This window comes from Phaethon lepturus, unplaced genomic scaffold, assembly GCF_000687285.1.
Source record: "Phaethon lepturus isolate BGI_N335 unplaced genomic scaffold, ASM68728v1 scaffold37057, whole genome shotgun sequence".
Taxonomy (NCBI): Eukaryota; Metazoa; Chordata; class Aves; order Phaethontiformes; family Phaethontidae; genus Phaethon; species Phaethon lepturus.
In genome coordinates, this window is record NW_010550417.1 from 1,155 (window position 1) to 1,468 (window position 314).

Consider the following 314-nt stretch of genomic DNA (forward strand, 5'->3'; position numbering starts at 1 on the left):
GTTCGTGTCCCCCCCCTACGGCTACCACATCGACTGCAAGGAGTGCTTCGGGCAGCTCTGCAAGACCACCCCTCACTCCTTCGCCTTCTACAGCGACGACCATGGCCGGGGCTGGCGCTTCGGTGAGTTCATCCCCAACCTGCAGACGGGCGAGTGCCAGCTGGTCTCGGTGGACGAGGAGGATGGCTCCAATGTCCTCTACTGCAATGCCCGCAGCCCCTTGGGCTTCAGGGTCCAGGCGCTGAGCACGGACGACGGGGCTGTCTTCCACAGGGGGCAGCTGGTCCAGCGGCTGGTCGAACCCCCCCATGGCT

General features: G+C 65.6%; 1 protein-coding gene across 1 annotated transcript in view; it reads left to right on the forward strand.

The window, feature by feature from the left end:
- The window catches only part of NEU4 (sialidase 4), a gene marked incomplete at its 5' end in the record, with an annotated part of 2,116 nt that overhangs the window by 1,149 nt on the left and 653 nt on the right, over positions 1-314 (forward strand). The window contains one exon of the mRNA XM_010290558.1: positions 6-311. Within this exon, the coding sequence (XP_010288860.1) occupies positions 6-311 (306 nt within the window). The remainder of the gene's footprint in view (positions 1-5; positions 312-314) is intronic.